At 38.4% G+C, this 18,992-nt stretch overlaps 1 protein-coding gene across 3 annotated transcripts in view; it reads left to right on the top strand.

Annotated features, from left to right (window-relative positions):
* FAM177A1 (family with sequence similarity 177 member A1) overlaps positions 1-18,992 on the top strand; it is a gene marked incomplete at its 5' end in the record, with an annotated part of 28,375 nt that overhangs the window by 5,894 nt on the left and 3,489 nt on the right. For all 3 annotated transcript variants that reach the window (XM_079912375.1, XM_079912376.1, XM_079912374.1), the window contains 3 exons: positions 416-589; positions 16,156-16,222; positions 17,311-17,408. In XM_079912375.1, coding sequence (XP_079768501.1) covers positions 416-589; positions 16,156-16,222; positions 17,311-17,408 — 339 coding nt within the window. The remainder of the gene's footprint in view (positions 1-415; positions 590-16,155; positions 16,223-17,310; positions 17,409-18,992) is intronic.

Here is an 18,992-nt window from a genome sequence, read left to right as displayed (position 1 = left end):
TATGATTTTCCTTTGATATATCAACACATTAATCCCTCCGTAATTAGCATTGTTCTTTAAAATTATTGATGTCCAGCATGTCTTCACATATTATACGACATTGGAATTGCTATGACTTGCAGTGTGTTGCTTGATGTCTTAGCTTTTGACTTAAAAAGTTTAATTGGTTAAGTTCTGTTTTTTAACCTCGGCAGTGAGTATGCAGAGGTTTGCTTTACTATTCATTAAACTCTTCGTTTATGCTGTTGATATGCTTTTCTGTGTATGATCTGTTTTATTGTTTAAAAACTGTTTAAGGATTGGCTTATATTTCTTTATTCCCTAAAATAAAGCAACTGAAAAATTTTTTTTGTTACATGAAAGAAAATTAATCTCACTTGAAACTCTTCTTTTCTTAATTTATTATTGACATTAGATGAGTAATGAAAGAGGCTTTGAAAATGTAGAACTGGGAGTCATAGGAAAAAAGAAGAAAGTCCCAAGGAGAGTCATCCACTTTGTTAGTGGTGAAACAATGGAAGAATACAGCACAGATGAAGATGAAGTTGATGGCCTGGAGAAGAAAGATGTTTTGCCTACTGTTGATCCGGTAGGTTTGATACTGATGTTCCTTTTGTCAGTGGGTTTTGTTTTGACTGATTTGTTTCCCTTAAACATTTAAAAAAATATATTTATTTATTTATTTATATTTTTGGCTGTGTCGGGTCTTGGTTGCACGGGATCTTCGTTGTGGAACACTGGCTTCTCTCTAGTTGCAATGTGAGGGCTTAGTTGCCCTGTGGCACGAGGCATCTTAGTTCCCCAACCAGGGTTGGAACCCACGTACCCTGCATTGGAAGGCGGATTCTTAACCACTGGACCACCCGGGAAGTCCCTCTTTCCCTTAAACATTGAATAGAAGGGACCTTTGAGGTTTAAATAAACTGTATTCTGATTATAAAATTATGCATTATGATTTTCGTAGAAAACAGTATTTTTACACAATATGGATGGAAGTATTTTCTGTATTTCAGTAGCCTGAATAGTTTATTTTTGAGTGTCAGAGTTCTTTTGTCAGTGTGGATAGGTTTCTTTAAGATTTATTTCACTAAACGGCGTACTTGAGTTCCAGTTCCTTTGTATTAAAGACTACCACCATGATGGTTTCCATTTAAAGCTTAGAAGTTGTCAGTTCTTTTTTATCTTGCCTCAAGTTTTCATTAGAAGATAGGGGTATACAGTTCTTAACTTTATGTTCCTCATCAGCTAAATTTTTTTTTTTTTTTTTTGCGGTACGCGGGCTCCTCACTGCTGTGGCCTCTCCCGCCGCAGAGCACAGGTTCTGGACGCGCAGGCCCAGCGGCCATGGCTCATGGGCCCAGCCGCTCCGCGGCATGTGGGATCCTCCCAGACCGGGGCACGAACCCGCATCCCCCGCATCGACAGGCGGACTCCCAACCACTGCGCCACCAGGGAAACCCCTCACCAGCTAAATTTAAGAATTTCTAAGTTATAAATGATGTGACTGGGGACTTTCCTGGTGGCGCAGTGGTTAAGAATCCGCCTGCCAATGCAGGGAACACGGGTTCGATCCCTGGTCCAGGAAGATCCCACATGCCACGGAGCAACTAAGCCTGTGCACCACAGCTGCTGAAGCCCGCATGCCACAACTACGGAAGCCCACGTGCCTAGAGCCCATGTTCTGCACCAAGAGAAGCCACCGCAATGAGAAGCCCGTGCACCACAGCAAAGAGTAGCTGCCGCTGGCCGCAACTAGAGAAAGCCCACGCACAGTATCAAAGACCCAACACAGCCAAAAAGAAATTAAAAAACAAAAACAAAACAAAAAGATGTAACTGTAAAATTATAAGACTAGCTGTACATTTTTTTAAAAGACGTGTTGCCTTTCTAAGTAGTCATTTTGAGAGTTCAGTTGATCAAATATTTATGGACTTTCTAGGTGCTGGTGATACAGCAATGGGCAGTATAAATTTCTGCTTTTATATGCTAGTGGGCAGAAAGGCAATAAGCAAGTATATACTATAATTATCAGACTATGGAAAGTGCTATCAAGAAAATAAAGCAAAGTAGCAGAATAGAGAATTATTAATTTAGATTTGGCTTAAAAAATGTTATTACTAATTTTTCATCAGATTTGGTTCTAAATAAATTCTAGTTATTAAAGCAATATCAGATCCAGATTCTCTGCTATAGACAATATTCAAAGGACTGTGCAGTATACTCTGAAGGCAATTCCAAATGCATGCAGAATATTGTAGAAGTGTTTCATGCAGTGGAAGAATTGTTGAAATAAATGTCTTTCTTTTAAATTACTTTGAAGGGGTTTTTATTTGTCTGTATAAATTTGTGTATGTATGTATGGTTTAAAAAAGTCTTTGTCTTAAAAAGTCTTTGTCTCAAAAATAGTCCTTTATTTACATAGGAATCAGTAATAAAGACATTGCATAGAAAAAATGCATCCTTACTACTTTCCTAAAGGTTTACTCTTTAAAAAAGCTTTACTGAGATGCAGTCCACGTAGCATACATTCATCAATTTAAAATTTGCAGCAGTGGTTTTTAATATATTCACTGATAGACGCAACCATTGCCATGGTCAATTTTTAGTACGTTTGCATCACATCAAAAAGAAACCCAGTACCCTTTAGTTATCACTCCCTACCCTTCATCTCCCCAACCCCTGATGACCACTAATCTATTTTCTGTCTATTGATTTCCCTATTATGGACATTTCATATGAACGAACTCGTATGATATGTGATCTTTTGTGACTGGCTTCTTTCACTTAGCGTAACGTTTTCAAGGTTTATCCATGTTATAGCATGTGTCAGAACTTCATTCCTTTTTTTGATATACCATGTTTGTCAGGTCAGAGACATTTGGTTGTTTCTACCTTTTGGCTATTATGAATAATTCAGCTATGAACATTTGTGTACCAGTATTTGTGTGGACGTATGTTTTCATTTCTCTTAGGTATGTACCTATGAGTGGAATTGCTGGGTCATATGATAACTCTATACAGGTATCCCCTGCTTTTTGAAAGTTTGCTTTACACCACTTCGCTTTTATGAAAAACCTACGTTAGTACCTCTTTTCGCTAACTGAAAGAAAGCCGAAGAGGATTTTCACTTTTATGAAAAAAGGTAAAAAGCAAAAATAGCGTCCAGAATTTGTTTTGCAGTGAGCCCTTGTAGAGGTGGTGGGCACCCTGAACAGTGAGAGAGGCACCTTGAAGCTCCTTCCCAGGGGAACTACACTCAGCATCACAGCATCAAGCCGCCATAGCTTTGAACTGTATCTGTGAGCATTTGTGCTTTGTTTCGATTTATTTTGTTCAGCTGTTTAGTAAGATGTGTCCTAAGGTAATCACTTATTTACTTTACACAATTTTGCGTTATGAAAGGTTTCATAGGAATGCTCTACTTATGGATAGCAGGGAAATCCTGTATTCAGTCATTTGAAGAACCACCAAATTGTTTTCCAAAGTGGCTGCACCATTTAAAATTACTGCCAGCATTGAATGAGGGTTCTGATTTCTCTACATCCTTATGAACACTTGTTACTATCTTTTTTATTCTAGTTGTCCTTGTGGGTGTGAAGTGGCATCTCATTATGGTTTAATTTGCATTTCCCTGGTGGCCAGTGATATTGAGCATCTTTTCATTTGTTTATTGGCCATTTGTATATCATCTTTAGAGAAATGCCTATTCAGATCCCTTGTCTGTTTTTTTTTTCTCTTCTTTCCTTTCTCTCTCCTTGCGGTACGCAGGCCTCTCACTGTTGTGGCCTCTCCCGTTGCGGAGCACCCGCTCCGGACGCGCAGGCTCAGCGGCCATGGCTCACGGGCCCAGCCGCTCCGCGGCATGCGGGATCCTCCTGGACCGGGGCATGAACCTGCGTCCCCTGCATCGTCAGGCCAACTCTCAACCACTGCGCCACCAGGGAAGCCCGCCTGTTTTTTAAAATATTTATTTATTTATTTATTTATGGCTGAGAATCTTTCATTGTGGCGCACGGGCTCTTTGTTGCAGTGTGTGGGCTTCTCTCTAGTTGTGGCACACGGGCTCCAGTGGAAGCTGGGGGTAGAAGGAGCCCTGTGTTCTTAGCTGTACCAGTCTGGCAGTGAATTTCCACTTCACTTTGCTGGGAAGGCCAATGGTCTTGGTTCACTTACTTCATACTCTCATTTTCTTGTCAAATTTTTATTTATTTTCTTGAATAGATGTTTTTTTCATTTGTAGTATATCCTTAGGACCATTTCCAGAGGGTTTAAATGTTTATTTTAAATAATTTTCACCAGTTTCACTGGGTAGTGGGTCCACAGAGTTCCTCCTGCTGTTGTGCTGTAAGTCCATATCCACTCTTAAAATAGTTAATTACCTTGTATATAGCATGTTGTCTTTCGAATTTATTTGAATTTTTAGGCCTAAACTAAGACAAGAAACCTGGGTGATAAGAAACCTGTCTGTTTCCTTCACTGGGAGGCAGCATGCATAGTCAGAGCTGGTTTCAGTTCTGGCTTAGTCCTGGAGTAGTCACCTCCCTGTGATGAAGACTTAATCCCACTGCACTTCACGTCTCACGACTACCAAAAAAAGATAACCTTTGTCTCATCTACATTAAGAATTGTTTTTGAAGATTAAAAAGATAGTACATATGAAGACTCATTGAAAAATGACTAAGAACTATATACATGTAAGGAAGTATTAGATAACAAAGCAAATACAGTAGGTAGCACAAGGAATCTCGCTCAAAAGGTAATTTTAGAACTCTATTGGAATTTGAAAACCCATGACTAAATTTAACAATTTTCCCTACATTCCTTATTCAAGAATCATTTGAAAGTTTATGAAATTAACTTGTTTGGCTTCATTCCTGAAATATCCATTTTGAAGTTTTAAAGTTATATTTTCCTTGGTGGTAATTGTGTCTCCTAGAGTATAGTGATTTTTTTAGGCAACGAGGAGCTGCTATTATATACTAATACCATATATATGTGTGTGTGTGTGTGTGTGTGTGTGTATAAATACTGCCAGTAGGAAGCTTATGTTATAAACTTAGTTGGAAGCTGAGAGCTGACATTATACTTCACTTCTACATAAAATTTTCAGAAAAAAATCTGGTACCGTTCATGAAGAATTTGTAATTAGCAAATAGGACTATCTATGTTGGCTAAGTTAACCAAGGCCAAAAGAAACAATTACTTAAATCTTTTGCTAAAAGAGATACAATTCATTTTTTGGATATTTTTAATTGCTGCCTGAACTATAGATATCTTCGTTTGGTTTATTACTTATGCATGCACATGTTAATGTTAGTCATCATTTTTTTTAATGCTGTAGTTTAATGTAGACTTCTGGTCGTAAAGCAAACTTGCAGATAGTGGTTTCCTCTTTAATGGGGACACTTAGGTTGTTTCCATATCTTGGCTACTGTAAATAATGCTGCCACTAACAAGAGAGTGGAAATACCTCTTCGAGATTCTAATTTCAGTTCTTTTGGATAAATACCCAGAAGTGGAATTGCTGGATCATTTGGTGTTTGTATTTTTTTTTTTGAGGAACCGCCCTACTGTTTTCCATAATGGCTGCACCATTTTACATTCCCACCAACGGCGTCCAAGGGTTCTAATTTCCTTACATACTCACCAACACTTGTCTTTTTTAAAATAATAATCATCCTAGCAGCTGTTTATAATTAAAGACAGACCTAGCATCACTTAATGTGCAAAGCAGACTTTCCAATTTCTGTTGGCTTCTAATGCGTCGTAAATCTGATAGGACACAGGAATTTGGAAAAGGTATTGTATATTTACATAGTAGATATGTAGAACAGACCCAATTAAAGAAAAACCCTGATATCTAAAATAAAGATTTAAGAATAATACTCCTGGGACTTCCCTGGTGGCACAGTGGTTAAGAATCCGCCTGCCAATGCAGGGGACATGGGTTGGAGCCCTGGTCCAGGAAGATCCCACATGCAGTGGAGCAACTAAGCCCGTGCACCCAGAACTACTGAGCCTGTGCTCTAGAGCCCGCGAGCCAGAACTACTGAGCCCACGAGCCACAACTACTGAAGCCCGTGTGCCTAGAGCCCATGCTCCGCAACAAGAGAAGCCACCGCAATGGGAAGCCTGCGCACCACAATGAAGAGTAGCCCCCTCTTGCTGCAACTAGAGAAAGCCTGCGCGCAGCAACAAAGACCCAATGCAGTCAAAAATAAATAAATAAATAAATAAAAGACTAATACTCCTGGCATATGATACTTGATAGAAAGTAAGAAATGGAGACCTAGATCTTTTTACAATCTTATAATTGTTTTCCTTAGATTTTACCTTAGATGAACGTTAAGAGTAAACATATTTCCAGTAATTCCTTTAACCATTGATTTAGTTTCGCTTAGGGTTCCTTAAATATGTGTATATGTGTGTATCTAACTATACATATTAAAAACTTTGATTATGCACATAACTGTTACCTATATAAATGGACTGATGCCTTTCTTAATATAGTCAGAACTCAAAATTATCTGGGCTCATTTTTGCCTATCAAATTTTTAAAAAGGAAAAGAACAATATACTGTAATGAGGGTACAAGGGAATGGACAATCTCATACATTACTGCTGAATATTTATTGGTAAATTTTCTGGTGTGAAGTTTTGCATTGTGAAGGGAGAGCTTTCCAAATGATTATATTTTTGACGTAGTTATTCCACCCTTAAGAATTTAAGCATTTGGGAAATATGCTTAATATTTTCAATATAGTAAATGGGAAAAACAGCAGGATAGAAAAAGTATAGCAATGTTGTAAAACACATATATGCTGAGGAAAAGACTGGGAAAAATATACTAAGATGTTAATGATAATTATCTATGGACGGTGGAAAAAGGGGTGACTTAAATTTTCCTTATACTTTTTCCATTTTGTGTTATTGCAATAAATGAGCATTACTTTTATAATTTAAAAATAAGTTGTTTCAAAACAAAAGATAGCAAGTCTTAATAGTTCTTTATTAAGGAAGAGATGGAAAATTATGCAGGAAGAAATAGATAATTAAATTTTTGAAGAAAGAGATGAATCTACTTGAGTTTGCGCTCATAAATTGGAAGTCTTAAAGACTCAAGATCTTGTCCCAGTTCTTCTGTTACTGGGATGGTGGTGGCGGTAGTGATGCTGGCAGTGGTGGCAGGGTTCCAGTGTAGACTCTGGGTCAGTGTCTGCACAAAGGGCCCTATCCATTCATTCTGTATAACTCTGTGTGATAATGATAGATGGTATTCAGGAATCCTTATCCAGTGTCTCAGCTCTGGAGCAGGTTTGACTCTTTGGTAGTTGCAGCCTGGATATTAGCAATTGTTCTCTCTAGAAACAACCCCAGGAGAATTGGTCCACTGAGAAATGCATGCTTTTCTCCAAAAGCATGCTGAGTCCTTTTCTACTAGTTTCTTGGCCTTATCACTTATTATGTGTTATAGAAATTGCTTCCATTCTCTATGTATCTGTACTGTCCCATTTGCTGTTAAAAAAAAAAAAAGTAAACACTAAAGTCAGAGCATCTTAAACAGAGCCCCTAAACAGAGCCCCTTATCCCCACCTAAGAGATGCCTCCTGCACTGAATGTAGAAGATATAACAGGTTTTTATCAGGGAATCAGAAATATACAGTGTTTTCTTGACTGTATTTGTTTGCTTGGACATCCATTCTTTTTTTAACATCTTTATTGGGGTATAATTGCTTTACAATGGTGTGTTAGTTTCTGCTTTATAACAAAGTGAATCAGTTATACATATACATATGTTCCCATATCTCTTCCCTCTTGCATCTCCCTCCCTCCCACCCTCCCTATCCCACCCCTCCAGGCGGTCACAAAGCACCGAGCCGATATCCCTGTGCCATGCGGCTGCTTCCCACTAGCTATCTACCTTACGTTTGTTAGTGTGTATATGTCCATGCCTCTCTCTCGCCCTGTCACAGCTCACCCTTCCCCCTCCCCATATTCTCAAGTCCGTTCTCCAGTAGGTCTGTGTCTTTATTCCTGTCTTACCCCTAGGTTCTTCATGACATTTTTTTTTCTTCTTAAATTCCATATATATGTGTTAGCATACGGTATTTGTCTTTTTCTTTCTGACTTACTTCACTCTGTATGACAGACTCTAGGTCTATCCACCTCATTACAAATAGCTCCATTTCGTTTCTTTTTATGGCTGAGTAATATTGCATTGTATATATGTGCCACATCTTCTTTATCCATTCATCCAATCATGGGCACTTAGGTTGTTTCCATCTCCAGGCTATTGTAAATAGAGCTGCAGTGAACATTTTGGTACATGACTCTTTTTGAATTATGGTTTTCTCAGGGTATATGCCCAGTAGTGGGATTGCTGGGTCATATGGTAGTTCTATTTGTAGTTTTTTAAGGAACCTCCGTACTGTTCTCCATAGTGGCTGAACCAATTCACATTCCCACCAACAGTGCAAGAGGGTTCCCTTTTCTCCACACCCTCTCCAGCATTTATTGTTTCTAGATTTTTTGATGATGGCCATCCTGACTGGTGTGAGATGATATCTCATTGTAGATTTGATTTGCATTTCTCTAATGATTAGTGATGTTGAGCATTCTTTCATGTGTTTGTTGGCAGTCTGTGTATCTTCTTTGGAGAAATGTCTATTTAGGTCTTCTGCCCATTTTTGGATTGGGTTGTTTGTTTTTTTGTTATTGAGCTGCATGAGCTGCTTGTAAATTTTGGAGATTAATCCTTGGTCAGTTGCTTCATTTGCAAATATTTTCTCCCATTCTGAGGGTTGTCTTTTGGTCTTGTTTATGGTTTCCTTTGCTGTGCAAAAGCTTTGAAGTTTCATTAGGTCCCATTTGTTTATTTTTGTTTTTATTTCCATTACTCTAGGAGGTGGGTCAGAAAGGATCTTGCTGTGATTTATGTCATAGAGTGTTCTGCCTATGTTTTCCTCTAAGAGTTTGATAGTTTCTGGCCTTACATTTAGGTCTTTAATCCACTTTGAGCTTATTTTTGTGTATAGTGTTAGGGAGTGATCTAATCTCATACTTTTACATGTACCTGTCCAGTTTTCCCAGCACCACTTATTGAAGAGGCTGTCCTTTCTGCACTGTACATTCCTGCCACCTTTATCAAAGATAAGGTGTCCATATGTGTGTGGGTTTCTCTCTGGGCTTTCTATCCTGTTCCATTGATCTATCTTTCTGTTTTTCTGCCAGTACCATGCTGTCTTTATTACTGTAACTCTGTAGTATAGTCTGAAGTCAGGGAGCCTGATTCCTCCAGCTCCTTTTTTTGTTCTCAAGATTGCTTTGGCTATTTGGGGTCTTTTGTGTTTCCATACAAATTGCGAAATTTTTTGTTCTAGTTCTGCGAAAAATGCCAGTGGTAGTTTGATAGGGATTGCATTGAATCTATAGATTGCTTTGGGTAGTAGAGTCATTTTCACTATGTTGATTCTTCCCGTCCAAGAACATGGTATATCTCTCCATCTATTTGTATCATCTTTAATTTCTTTCATCAGTGTCTTATAATTTTCTGCATACAGGTCTTTTGTCTCCTTAGGTAGGTTTATTCCTAGATATTTTATTCTTTTTGTTGCAATGGTAAATGGGAGTGTTTTCTTGATTTCACTTTCAGATTTTTCATCATTAGTGTATAGGAATGCCAGAGATTTCTGTGCATTAATTTTGTATCCTGCTACTTTACCAAATTCATTAATTAGCTCTAGTAGTTTTCTGGTAGCATCTTTAGGATTCTCTATGTATAGTATCATGTCATCTGCAAACAGTGACAGCTTTACTTCTTCTTTTCCGATTTGGATTCCTTTTAATTCCTTTTCTTCTCTGATTGCTGTGGCTAAAAATTCCAAAACTATGTTGAATAAGAGTGGTGAGAGTGGGCAACCTTGTCTTGTTCCTGATCTTAGTGGAAATGCTTTCAGTTTTTCACCATTGAGGATGATGTTGGCTGTGGGCTTGTCATATGTGGCTTTTATTATGTTGAGGAAAGTTCCCTCTATGCCTACTTTCTGCAGGGTTTTTATCATAAATGGGTGTTGAATTTTGTCAAAAGCTTTCTCTGCATCTATTGAGATGATCATATGGTTTTTCTCCTTCAATTTGTTAATATGGTATATCACGTTGATTGATTTGCGTATGTTGAAGAATCCTTGCATTCCTGGAATAAACCCCACTTGATCATGGTGTATGATCCTTTTAATGTGCTGTTGGATTCTGTTTGCTAGTATTTTGTTGAGGATTTTTGCATCTGTGTTCATCAGTGATATTTGCCTGTAGTTTTCTTTCTTTGTGACATCCTTGTCTGGTTTTGGTATCAAGGTGATGGTGGCCTCATAGAAGGAATTTGGGAGTGTTCCTCCCTCTGCTATATTTTGGAAGAGCTTGAGAAGGATAGGTGTTAGCTCTTCTCTAAATGTTTGATAGAATTCGCCTGTGAAGCCATCTGGTCCTGGGCTTTTGTTTGTTGGAAGATTTTTTTTTTTTTTTTTTTTTTTTTTGCGGTATGCGGGCCTCTCACTGTCATGGCCTCTCCCGTTGCGGAGCACAGGCTCCGGACGCGCAGGCTCAGCGGCCATGGCTCATGGGCCCAGCCTCTCCGCGGCATGTGGGATCTTCCCGGACCGGGGCACGAACCCGTGTCCCCTGCATCGGCAGGCGGATTCTCAACCACTGCGCCACCAGGGAAGCCCTGTTGGAAGATTTTTAATCACAGTTTCAATTTCAGTGCTTGTGATTGGTCTGTTCATATTTTCTATTTCTTCCTATTCAGTCTTGGCATGTTGTGCATTTTTAAGAATTTGTCCATTTCTTCCAGATTGTCCATTTTATTGGCATAGAGTTGCTTGTAGTAATCTCTCATGATCTTTTGTATTTCTGCAGTGTCAGTTGTTACTTCTCCTTTTTCCTTTCTAATTCTGTTGATTTGAGTCTTCTCCCTTTTTTCTTGATGAGTCTGGCTAGTGGTTTATCTATTTTGTTTATCTTCTCGAAGAACCAGCTTTTAGTTTTATTGATCTTTGCTATTGTTTCCTTCATTTCTTTTTCATTTATTTCTGATCTGATTTTTATGATTTGTTTCCTTCTGCTAGCTTTGGGGTTTTTTTTGTTCTTCTTTCTCTAATTGCTTGAGGTGCAAGGTTAGGTTGTTTATTCGAGATGTTTCCTGCTTCTTAAGGTGGGCTTGTATTGCTATAAACTTCCCCCTTAGAACTGCTTTTGCTGCATCCCATAGGTTTTGGGTCGTTGTGTCTCCATTGTCATTTGTTTCTAGGTATTTTTTGATTTCCTCTTTGATTTCTTCAGTGATCACTTCATTATTAAGTAGTGTATTGTTTAGCCTCCATGTGTTTGTATTTTTTACAGATCTTTTCCTGTAATTGATATCTAGTCTCATGGCGTTGTGGTCGGAAAAGATACTTGATACAATTTCAATTTTCTTAAATTTACCAAGGCTTGATTTGTGACCCAAGATATGATCTATCCTGGAGAATGTTCCATGAGCACTTGAGAAAAATGTGTATTCTGTTTTTTTGGATGGAGTGTCCTATAAATATCAATTAAGTCCATCTTGTTTAATGTATCATTTAAAGCTTGTGTTTCCTTATTTATTTTCATTTTGGATGATCTGTCCATTGGTGAAAGTGGGGTGTTAAAGTCCCCTACTATGAATGTGTTACTGTCGATTTCCCCTTTTATGGCTGTTAGTATTTGCCTTATGTATTGAGGTGCTCCTACGTTGGGTGCATAAATATTTACAATTGTTATATCTTCTTCTTGGATTGATCCCTTGATCATTATGTAGTGTCCTTCTTTGTCTCTTCTAATAGTCCTTATTTTAAAGTCTTATTTTGTCTGATATGAGAATTGCTACTCCAGCTTTCTTTTGGTTTCCATTTGCATGGAATATCTTTTTCCGTCCCCTTACTTTCAGTCTGTATGTGTCTCTAGGTCTGAAGTGGGTCTCTTGTAGACAGCATATATAAGGGTCTTGTTTTTGTATCCATTCAGCCAGTCTGTGTCTTTTGGTGGGAGCATTTAGTCCATTTACATTTAAGGTAATTATCGATATGTATGTTCCTATCCCCATTTTCTAAATTTTTTGGGGTTTGTTATTATAGGTCTTTTCCTTCTTTTGTGTTTCTTGTCTAGAGAAGTTCATTTCGCATTTGTTGTAAAGCTGGTTTGGTGGTGCTGAACTTTCTCAGCTTTTGCTTGTCTGTAAAGGTTTTAATTTCTCCATCAAATCTGAATGAGATCCTTGCTGGGTAGAGTAGTCTTGGTTGCAGGTTTTTCTCCTTCATCACTTTCAGTATGTCCTGCCACTCCCTTCTGGCTTGTAGGGTTTCTGCTGAGAGATCAGCTGTTAACCTTATGGGGATTCCCTTGTGTGTTATTTGTTGTTTTTCCCTTGCTGCTTTCAATATGCTTTCTTTGTATTTAATTTTTGACAGTTTGATTAATATGTGTCTTGGCGTATTTCTCCTTGGATTTATCCTGTATGGGACTCTCTGTGCTTCCTGGACTTGATTAACTATTTCCTTTCCCATTTTAGGGAAGTTTTCAACTATAATCTCTTCAAATATTTTCTCAGTCCCTTTCTTTTTCTCTTCTTATTCTGGAACCCCTATAATTCGAATGTTGGTGCGTTTAATGTTGTCCCAGAGGTCTCTGAGACTGTCCTCAGTTCTTTTCATTCTTTTTTCTTTATTCTGCTCTGCAGTAGTTATTTCCACTATTTTATCTTCCAGGTCACTTATCCATTCTTCTGCCTCAGTTATTCTGCTATTGATCCCATCTAGAGTACTTTTAATTTCATTTATTGTGTTGTTCATCGTTGCTTGTTTCATCTTTATTTCTTCTAGGTCCTTGTTAAGTGTTTCTTGCATTTTGTCCATTCTATTTCCAAGATTTTGTATCATCCTTACTATCATTATTCTGAATTCTTTTTCAGGTAGACTGCCTATTTCCTCTTCATTTGTTAGGTCTGGTGCATTTTTATCTTGCTGCTTTATCTGCTGTGTGTTTTTCTGTCTTCTCATTTTGCTTATCTTACTGTGTTTGGGGTCTCCTTTTTGCAGGCTGCAGGTTTGTAGTTCACGCTGTTTTTGATGTCTGCCTCCAGTGGCTAAGATTGGTTCAGTGGGTTGTGTAGACTTCGTGGTGGAGGGGACTAGTGCCTGTGTTGTGGTGGATGAGGCTGGATCTTGTCTCTCTAGTGGGCAGGTTCACGTCTGGTGGTGTATTTTGGGGTGTCTGTGGCCTTATTATGATTTTTGGCAGCCTCTGTGCTAATGGGTGGGGTTGTGTTCCTGTTTTGCTAGTTGTTTGGCATAGGTTGTCCAGCACTGTAGCTTGCTGGTTGTTGAGTGAAGCTGGGTGCTGGTGTTAAGATGGAGGTCTCTGGGAGATTTTCGCTGTTTGATATTATGTGGAGCTGGGAGGTCTCTTGTTGACCAGTGTCCTGAAGTTGGCTCTCCTACCTCAGAGGCAGAGCCCTGACTCCTGGCTGGAGCACCAAGAGCCTTTCATCCACACGGCTCAGAATAAAAGGGAGAAAAAGTAGAGAGAATTAGTAGAAGTATGAAGAAAGAAAGAAAGAAAGAAAGGAGGGAAGGAAGGAATGAAGGAAGAAAGAAAGATAGAAAGAAGCAAAGAAGGAAAGAAGGCAAGAAGGAAAGAAAGGAGGGAGGGAGGGAGGAAGGAAGGAAGGAGGGAAGGAAGGAAAAAAGAAAGAAAGAGGATACAGTAAAATAAAATAAAGTATAATAAAGTTATTGAATTAAAAAATAATTATTTAGAAAAAAAAAAGGGACGGATAGAACCTTTAGGACAAATGTTGGAAGCAAAGCTATACAGACAAAATCTTACACAGAAGCATACACATATACCCTCACAAAAAGAGGTAAAGGGGAAAAAATCATAAATGTTGCTCTCAGAGACCACCTCCTCAATTTGGGATGATTCGTTGTCTAAAGGAAGGAAGGAAGGAAGGAAGGAAAGAAAGAAAGAAAGAAAGAAGGTAAAGTATAATAAAGTTATTAAAATTAAAATTAATTATTAAGAAAAAAATTAAAAAAAAAAAACATGGACGGATAGAACCCTAGGACAAATGGTGGAAGCAAAACTATACAGACAAGATCTCACACAGAAGCATACACATACACATTCACAAAAAAAGGAAAAGGGGAAAAAATCATAGATCTTGCTCTCAAAGCCCACCTCCTCAATTTGGGAGGATTCGTTGTCTATTCATGTATTCCACAGATCCCGAGTGCATCAAGTTGATTGTGGAGCTTTAATCTGTTGTTTCTGAGGCTGCTGGGAGAGATTTCCGTTTCTCTTCTTTGTTCTCACAGCTCACAGGAGCTCAGCTTTGGATTTGGCCCTGCTTCTGCGTGTAGGTCGCTGGAGGGCGTCTGTTTTTTGTTTTGGGGAGGTCTGAGGTCTCCTGCCAGCCTTCAGTAGGTGTTCTGTAGGAGTTGTTCCACTTGTAGATGTATTTCTGGTGTATCTGTGGGGAGGAAGGTGATCTCCGCGTCTTACTCTTCCGCCGTCTTCCCAGCATTCGGACATCCATTCTTGTGTAAAGAGAAACTAAGGAGCTACCTTACTTGCGTGTCTTTTCAGAAATGTTATCACAGGAATTGATATACCTACTTTTCATTGAAAGACTATGTTACATGTTTACTCCTCTCTGCTTTAGCCCATCTGCCCAGTCTTACAGATATTCCTTTTTTAAAAAATATTTAAAATATAGAACTTTATTTTTAAATTAATTTGCGTAAGAAGTTGTTAAGACAGACAGTGGCCACTCAAAATGACTTTGAAAACCCTGAGGTGAAAATTTTTCCTTAACCAGCAAGAAAGGAAATAACACCGAAATTGGCAACTTCGTTAGCTTTAGACAGCGGAAAAGGAAGATACTTCCATTTCACCAATAGAGAAAAAAGGGTCATTTCCAGTGTCTACAGTTTTCAGTATTACAGATATTCTTGTATATGCTTTTTTAACGCCCTTATAATCATCAGCATATCTTATCTAAGAAGATTATGGACAGGTTTATCTTTTCCTTCTCTCCCTGGAACCAATATTCAAATAATTACTAATGTGTTTGATTGATTGTAAGCTCTATACTATGTTTTCTTTTCATAAACAAAAATATTGGTATGATGAATCATGCTCCTATTACTGATTTCATCCACAGAGGCAAACTGTCATCTATGTGGCAAGCTTCACAAAAGTATTCTATGGAATTACCAAGGTTAACTATGCAGGTGTGTAGTGTAGATTGCATTCTGCCAGTGGTCCTAGCCTACCAGATAGATACTAAACTTTTCTTGGGTTATATGCTCTAGTCCCTTTTTTTTTTTTTTGCGGTATGCGGGCCTCTCACTGTTGTGGCCTCTCCCATTGCGGAGCACAGGCTCTGGACGTGCAGGCTCAGCGGCCACGGCTCACGAGCCTAGCCGCTCCGCGGCATGTGGAATCCTCCCGGACCCGGGCACGAACCCATGTCCCCTGCATCGGCAGGCGGACTCTGAACCACTGCGCCACCAGGGAAGCCCTCTAGTCCCTTTTTAATCCTTGAAGGAACAGCAACAAAAAAACCTCATCTTGCCACTTACTGGTTACTTATTTTCCCACCATTAAAAGTTCATTTAATGTGCCCTTAATCTGCTTGATTTCTCTGAACCTTAATTTCCCCACTAAATCATACGTGTGTTGTACTGTATGATTTCTTAGATCCCTTTCCATTGACTGTATGCACTCTCTGGTGTGCTTTTGAACAATGAAGACAAAAAAGCAACAAGACAGGAGAAAGGAAGGCTCTGGATAACTCGTAAATAATTAAGGTTATGACTTAACCAACTCCATTTCAGTGGCTGCTGCTTTTTTTGGTTATTCTGTGGACTTAAGGTGGTGATAGTTGTATGGGTGAATGTAAAATGTCTTTGTGACATTCTCTCTACAAAGCTTTTAATTTTTTTATTGGATTGTACTCTGTTTATAGTATCATCTATAGAATATTCTAAGTGCCCACCAAGTATTTCACTACTTTCTGGCCTAAATGTATAGAATGAATTTAGGTGTGAATGTTGCTAACCTAACCTCTTGTTGCAGACAAAACTTACCTGGGGCCCCTACTTATGGTTTTACATGCTTCGTGCTGCCACATCAACCCTCTCAGGTATTATTTTTTTGTTTGAATATTGTATAACCACTATAATATGCTCCCAGAACAGGAGCTTTGCTAAATAGGGTGTTTCAAAATTGAAGGAGAAACAATTGGGGGTTAGTCACTACCTTCTCAGCAGCTAGCTAGCTCACATTGGAAGATATTAATCTAACTTGTATTTCATCTTAAAACATTTTTTAACTTCTGGATATGCTTTAAAAAAAGGACTAAAAAATAGCTATATTAATTTAGATACAATTTTCATGTTCTTGAAACTTTCCTGTTAGCAGTTATTTTGCTATTTTGCCATTTGATTCCCTGATATTGTTCTCATTCTAACTGCTTATTCTAAAGCCTGTAGTTATAATTCATTTATGTTTTATTTGATTAATATTTCATTTCTTGAGATATAACTAAGTCATATTTGAAGGAAATGAATTATCAACTTATGACTTAATCATGCTAACTTTAAATATGCGTTTTAAATCATAAAGCTTTCCTCTGCTTCCCATTTTAACTCCCCCGTAGCTTCTACCACTTTATGCCTTTCATTAGATCTAAACGTGAATAATAATTCATTCAACAAACATTTACTGAGCTCTCAATATATGCTAGACAGTCTAGTATAATGAAAAGAACATGAGCTTTACATTCAGACCCGGATTGAACTTTGGATCTGCTTTGTCCGCTTGGGCCAGTTCTTCAACTTCTTTGAGTCTAACCTTTCATAGTGCCTGGCATGTGGCAGGCGCTCAGTGAGTGCTATAGTATAATCCATTCCTTTCTCCCAGCCTAGTGGTATCCCAGCCCTCTGAGAGTATACATTTTTCTTGAAGAAATAGACATCTAACAGATAATTATAACACCTGGTGACAAGTGTTATAGTCAGAGGTATGAGCAGTGGTATTGGGAGCCCAGAAGGAGCCACTAGTGCTTCTTGGGGAAATCAAGGAAGATACACAAAGGAGATGTACAGAATGTTCATTATCTCCCCGAGGGCAGGGAGTGTAACTTTTGTATTCATACAGTGCTTTGTGCATAGAAAGGGCTCAAGAAATGTTTATGGAATTATGTAAGTCATTTAACTTTTGTATTTTTAGTTTGTGACTTTCTCGGAGAGAAGATTGCATCTGTTTTGGGCATCAGCACCCCAAAATACCAGTATGCCATTGATGAGTATTACCGGATGAAGAAGGAGGTGTGTCTCCTTTTTACATTTTCTTGATTCAGTTTGGTTTGCTGTGGACTTCATGGGTTGCATAATGAAGACATGTATCCTCTAGCTGCCCCAAAGATAGCTCCCTTATACTAGGCATTTCATTCTCGAGTCATTAATTTCTTTATCAAATTAGCATACATTTTAGAATTTTTTAATACTGAAATTCCGCTACAATCTATGTGCACAATTAAGCTAGATTTCATGTGCTAGTTGCTGTGAGAGGTGCCTTAGATATGTTATTTAATTTAATCTTCACACACCTCTCTTTGAATTATTATTCCAAATTTTAGATGAGGAAACAAGACCTGGTCTCTGTACTTAGGACACATAGACTGGATGTGGGAGAAGTGGAAGGGGTTTGATGCACGGGAAATGACCAATACTAGAAATGTGTAAGTGCCAGTTGTTAAGGCACAAAGATATGAGGCAATTTTGTGCGCAGATGTCGTGAGGTCTTAGGGTGAGGGTGAAATGAGTTTACCTTTAAAGAGTGAGAAAGCTTTAGCATTTAAGAGTGTGGGCTCGAGAACCAAGTGCTCTGCCACTTCTAACTTTGTAACCTTGGGCAAGACACTTAACCTATATAAGCTGCAGTTTCCTTGTCTTTGTAATGAGGAAAATTGCAGCATCCATGCTCAGGGTTGCTCTAAGGATTAAATGAGTTACTACGTAAAATGCTTAGGGCAGCACAGGGTGTATATTGGTGAGCTTGAAATAAATATTAGAATCTTTCATTACTCCTTCAAGCAAACAAGAAGGGCAATTCGGGTAAAGCTACAATGTAGAGGCATGAATCTAGATAGCTCAGCTCAGCTGACTGTATTTGTTATGTGGTTTCAAAAATGTTTTACGAACAAATGAGTGTTTTTAACTCTACTAGCCTTGTTTAGAGCCTCATTACCTCATCTGGACTATTGTGATAGTCTCCTAAATGGTCTTTCTCCTTCACTCTCAGAAAATCTCTAGATTAATCATCCTGACAGGTTACTCACTCTGTACTGACTCACCATACTACAGGGACCAATGCAAATGCCACCATTTCCTCCATCAGTTTAGCAGTTCTGGAACTAGAAGTTATTTACTCTCTAAATCTCTATAGTGGTTATCCCTTTCTGTTTTAATACTCTTCTTAAATGTCTTAACTTCATTCCTAGATTGTAAACTTCTTGAGGGCAGGGACTGCCTTATCTGTCTACTAGGTGCTTATGGGAACACTAACCATGCTATATCACTTAAGTGAATAGACCACCCTATTCCACTGAATAGGCTGACATCCTGTAACTGTAGTGATACAGTATTAGTTAATGTTTTATTTAGATTAGAATTAACCTGAAGAGATCCAGCCCATGTCAAAGTTAATTCAGGTCTCATCTAAGCAGTGCTATACTGTGTTTTAAAAATAGCTTCACTACATATACTTCATACAATAGTTTTCATTTCAATTTGGAAACAGGGGAAGGAGAAGTATGTCTTGTCTTAATTGGATGAAACTGAATTGGACATGACACTAATGTTTTGGTTAAAAAAAAGGCATAAGCAGCTGAAAGTGGGAGAAAAATACTA

The sequence above is a fragment of the Stenella coeruleoalba genome, assembly GCF_951394435.1.
Source record: "Stenella coeruleoalba genome assembly, chromosome: 2".
Lineage (NCBI taxonomy): Eukaryota > Metazoa > Chordata > Mammalia > Artiodactyla > Delphinidae > Stenella > Stenella coeruleoalba.
Note: the sequence above shows the minus strand (reverse complement) of the source record. Positions and strands in the feature narration are given on the sequence as shown.